At 47.8% G+C, this 4,854-nt stretch overlaps 1 protein-coding gene across 1 annotated transcript; it reads right to left on the bottom strand.

Annotated features, from left to right (window-relative positions):
* LOC133916967 (F-box/LRR-repeat protein 10-like) lies at positions 1 to 3,016 on the bottom strand. The gene is made up of 4 exons (XM_062360876.1): positions 2,770 to 3,016; positions 2,462 to 2,667; positions 2,125 to 2,218; positions 1 to 1,810 (listed from the first exon to the last, which is right to left on the bottom strand). The coding sequence occupies exons 1-4, from the start codon at positions 2,953 to 2,955 to the stop codon at positions 389 to 391; spliced, it is 1,908 nt and encodes a 635-aa protein (XP_062216860.1). The 5' UTR covers positions 2,956 to 3,016; the 3' UTR covers positions 1 to 388.
* Between the last annotated feature and the right edge of the window lie 1,838 nt (positions 3,017 to 4,854).

The following is a 4,854-nucleotide window of genomic DNA, read 5'->3' as shown; positions in this document are numbered from 1 at the left end:
AATATCAACTTGAAAGATAACCGATAGAAGAAGTAGCTTCATGTCTAGAACGACCAACACGTCTCTCATAGCCTCATACGATGCAAGGTCACGATATAATTGGACCAGGACAAAATCTGCACCGCAGAGTCCTGGCAGCTGAAATATGGATGTGCAGTATGCAGAAACCACGTCAAGAAGTGACACGGCAAATATACAACGTCCAGAATAGCAGAGTCCGAATCGAACATACACAGTCCGGTTGCCGTACGCACACGGAACGGACACCGGAAGAAAGGTTCTCAAATGCTGGTACAACAACAGATGAACAGAAAGCAGATTAGAGCTCGGTTACCATTTTTGGGTAAGCAACCATAGCCACATGACAACAGTTTACCCAACTGTTTCCTTATTCTTCCATGATGGCGTCATCATCTGATAATGGTTCGCCGTCCAAAAGCCACTGCTCAAGCTCGTCAAGATCGTCATCATTGTGCCGATACCAGTCAGAGGACGTGTCCCAGAGCATAGCGCCTAATTCTTCACCACGACACGCCATGTGTAAGAAAGGGCGGCTTCGAGCCAGGGCATCCATCATAACCCTATTCAAGCTACCTGATATTCCCAGCCACCGCAATCTCGGGAAGTACGGTTTCTTAAACCACCGGGTTGCAAGCGGTGTAATCCCACCACAGTCGTAAAGATCCAGTAGCTGCAAGCTGCTGCTATAAGTTCCACCGTCAACTTGCATGGATACAAGGGACATCACAGCGGCATCCCCAATTTTTGGATTTTCTCGCATTCGGAGCTCAATAAGAGGAGTTCGGCTCCTTGCTAACAACATGATACCATCATCTGTAACACTTGGAATTCTTGAGAGATCCAACACTTGTAAGCTCTGTTTAACAGAACCAGCAAATAACAAGGGGATACAATCATTTGTTAGCTTCCGGCATCCCCTCAGAGACAATGAAGTTAGAGGGCATGGTCCAAGGCCCAGATACTTCAATGCTTGATCACTAATATCGGTACCATCCAATGACAATATCTGCAACTTGGGAAGGCAGCTCAGCGCTCTTACAGCTTCATCACCCAAACTGCGGCAGTCCCTAAGATCCAGTACATTAAGGTCCTTGTTGAATGATAATCTCTCGATCCCAACATCGGTTAGCAGTTTACACCACCTCAGACTCACATGTGTTAGGCAAAGAGAAGTGGCTATAATGTCATGGAAAACAAGATCAGTTAGGTGGCTTCCATGAGACACCCTAAGCTTATGAAGACCAGGACAAGAGTGAATGATAGCCCTGAAGCCGGTGTCTGTAACACGGGAGAAACCACCAAGACATACACTCTCAAGATTTGAGCACTTGTCAGCCATTAGCAGGATTCCCAGATCATTTACTCGCCGAAAGGATGTTACTAAGAACTCCTGACTTCGCATCAGAGAAATATGCTTCAGCTTGCCATGTGGATTGATTTGCTGAAGACCAGCATTGGTGAGATCTGATGACGATGTAGGCTCTACAATTGGTGCATCCTGCAGGTCCAGATGTGTCAATGATGGAAGAGCAGCTGATATGGAGCCAATCAAATGATCGGTTATGAAATCCACGGTGAGGCATAACTTTTGGAGGCTAGGGAAGAAAATTGGTGCTTTGACATAATCCATGCACTGCAGTGATTCCAAAACTGCTGTCAGAAGCTTAAGTAACATTGTCATTGGAATATAACCTATCTCAAGAGATGATAGCCTTTCGGAAGTAGATGCCCACACATGACCGAAATTGGGGTCATCAAAAGTTGAGAAATCAACTGCCAATCTGAGAGACTGAAAAGGCAACAAAAAAATGTCAGACTGACTCTAGATCAGTTAAGGTATTCAAACTTTTGAAGAACAATCTGCATCACAGTTGCTCATCAGTAATTCACGTAAACATTACGAGGATGGGCAAGGGCTCCAGCAAAAGCTAACATATGGTATGTAACCCAGAGACTTTGTATATACACCGATCTAAGTCAAAATTTGACAACTAAACACTAGCAATTGACCTGATTGTTTCCTCAATTCATGTAAAGAAATCAAAGAATGATCGCACCAAACTTGCCACACCAGTGACTGAAATTGAACCAGTTCTGGCTTACCTCCAACCGAGAACATCCATTGAGTAGTTCCTGTAGATCAGAGAAATTTACCACCAGACCCCTACGCTCACCAAGAGAGTTGAGAGAAAGCGCCCTACATTCGTAAGAAAATGTGCATTCAGTATCATAATATCATACGGTACAACTGAAGTACTGAACAGAACGGATGCAATACAAGCAAACAGTAAAGCTAGTGCGTTACATTTCACATAAGCAAGCCTCGCATGGCACGGATTTATATATGCCGTAGTTTGCCACACCATTTGGCTTCGATTACGCGTGCAAGTGTTCAACCGCAAGCAACATCGCCATGACAATCCCAACAGAGCTACGGTACCTGAGATCTCTGCAGGTGGTGCCAAGCTCGCAGAGCAGGCGGCCGCTTATGTTCTCGCAGTTAAGGAGGAGGAGCTCGTGCAGGCCGGGGCGCGCGAGGCAGCCGATGGCTGCGTCCTCGAGGCGCGCGCAGTCCAGGCGTAGGCTCCGCAAGCTCGGGTTCGGCGGCAGCAGCGGGCGCAGCAGGTCGTGCGTCAGGGCCACCTCCTAGAATCACCAAGACAAACGAAACGGGACGCGTGTTAGTTACGCTAGGCCGCGGCTGTGACGGCGGGAAGCGAAAGCAAGGGCGCTCGGGAGGGAACGGACGAGGAGGTGGAAGGAGGGGAGGAAGGCGAGCGCGTGGGAGGCGCATGTGCGGAGGCCGCGGCAGGTGGCGGCGGCAAGGAGGAGGGAGCGGACGTCGAGGCGGGAGAGGATGGTGGCTACGACGGCGGCCGGGAGCGCGGATTCCATAGCCGGCTGGGACGGCTCCATCGGATCTGGCGAGGACATGGTGGGATTGCTGTGTTGCGTTGGCGGGTTGGGTGGTGGGGTGGGAGAGAGATGGCGGCTTTTGAGGAGGCAGAGCCGTCGCTGCTTCGCGGAAGCTTCCTTTCGGATCGGATCACGGGGCCCACGCCCGCCGCATGGGTGATTGTTGCACTAGGGGGCGGGCCGAGCTTGATGGTGACGTGACGTCGCAGCTAGCGCATGAAGTGTCTCATTGTTTGTCCGCATAGAACTTGGTTTCACTAATAGGTGTAATCTTATAAAAATATATTTGATTATTCATATATAATGTTTTAGTTTGTTTTGTTTATGTATCCGTTTATATAAATGGTTTCATTTATCAGTGTTATAAAATCATCTTTATACGAGCAATCAATCACAGTATGAACTCTTGCAACTGTTTATGTGACTTCATATTCGATCGTACAAATAGGAACTCAGCTTAGTTTTTTTAGACAGATACAACTACATAAACATAACTCCTCTCAGTCTGCTTTCTCTCAATCAGTATATATGGTACATACAGACAAAACCTATTCAACTAATCGCACCCATGATTTTTTATGCGGACCAATTCGCCTCGATCGGTAAACTTAATGGAGTTGCCATCATAATTTACTAATTTATCCCTCGCGTTTGCTTGGTGGTTACTCTTGTTCATATAGTAGGCAAGCTTATTTACCTTAAAATGAGCTACGAACGACTCCAGAGAGTTCTCTCGTTCAATAGACAAGCGACTCCAAAGGTGATTTTAGTTGCCCGACATCTATCTCGCGGATCCCTTGTCTCTAGGTGCCTCTCCAATGTCGGAGGAGTTGGGGTTTCAACAGATCGACATCGGACGTGGCTTGTGGGGTCTGTAGCAGCTGCTTTAGGCATAGATTTGGAAGGTTAGGTAGTTCCCGGTGGGCTTTTACTTCTGCGCTCTCTCTCCGGTGATGATGCCTTCTCCGGTGATGTGCCCGGGGAGAGCTACATATGCATGCGTCTGTGTATGTGTTAGAGTAGTTTCCCCTTGTGTGGGTTTGTGCTTCGGGCTATCAGGTCTCTTGCCAGCAGCTATGGATGTGGGTCTCTGGGTCGCGATTTTTGGTGTGGCTAAAGATGATGGAGCCAAGTGTGTTGCCTTACTAAATCTAGGATGGAGGTGTCCAATGTTCTTTCAAACAATCTTGCGCATGCTGGAGCTTGTCGGCAATGTCATTGTGCTCGTCTGCACGCATCCCTTGCGGCGTTCCAAGGCGTGGAACCTCTTCCTAGTCGGGGTATGGATTCTGGGCTCCAGTTCCAGTATTCTTTTCTATCTTGCTGCAATGCAACGGTTGGAGGTGCGATGATTTCCACCGGAGACAAAGGTGTTTGTGGAAGGAGGATGGATGAGTGTGGGATATGTGGTGGCACGATGAGTGGTCCTGATCTCCTTTTCCACTGTCTTCGAACGGCGGTTTCAGGGCCATGGCCAAGAGGTCTGCACGGGGTGTGTCCCTGACCGATGGACATCCACATGCTTTAGGTTCTCGTCATCTACGGCAGGATACTATTGGCTCACTAGAAAGCCTTAGCGTGATGGTGCTTCTCCTGGTCTTGGGTTGCTGCCTAGCATTTACGACGACGGAGTCTCACGGTGCCAGACGGTTTGGCATGCACTAAGGTCCTCATAGGTCTGGTTGTATTTTCTGTTTTTGTTAGGGCCATTTGTTCAAGGTTGGTGGACAAGTAGTCTTCTCTCTTTCAAGTAGTGAGTCTATACTTCTATGTGTCTATGTACGTCTTCTTACATATTAATACAGACACTTTATCAAAAAAAATGTGCAGACCTTAAAACCGTGGAATACAAGTAAACCTCTTAGAGTTTTCGGTATGTCACATGTGCTTGGCGACAGCTCCTATGCAGATAAGTTT

The sequence above is a fragment of the Phragmites australis genome, chromosome 4 (genome assembly GCF_958298935.1).
Source record: "Phragmites australis chromosome 4, lpPhrAust1.1, whole genome shotgun sequence".
NCBI lineage: Eukaryota > Viridiplantae > Streptophyta > Magnoliopsida > Poales > Poaceae > Phragmites > Phragmites australis.
Note: the sequence above shows the minus strand (reverse complement) of the source record. Positions and strands in the feature narration are given on the sequence as shown.

What these genes read in the sequence shown, in the direction of transcription:
- LOC133916967 (XM_062360876.1), bottom strand. Translation starts at nt 2,955, where the DNA reads ATGTCCTCGCCAGATCCGATGGAGCCGTCCCAGCCGGCTATGGAATCC. An exon ending in ACCACCTGCAGAGATCTCAG is followed by an intron (nt 2,219 to 2,461) that starts GTACCGTAGCTC and finishes TTACGAATGTAG; the next exon opens with GGCGCTTTCTCTCAACTCTC. An exon ending in ATGGATGTTCTCGGTTGGAG is followed by an intron (nt 1,811 to 2,124) that starts GTAAGCCAGAAC and finishes TTGCCTTTTCAG; the next exon opens with TCTCTCAGATTGGCAGTTGA.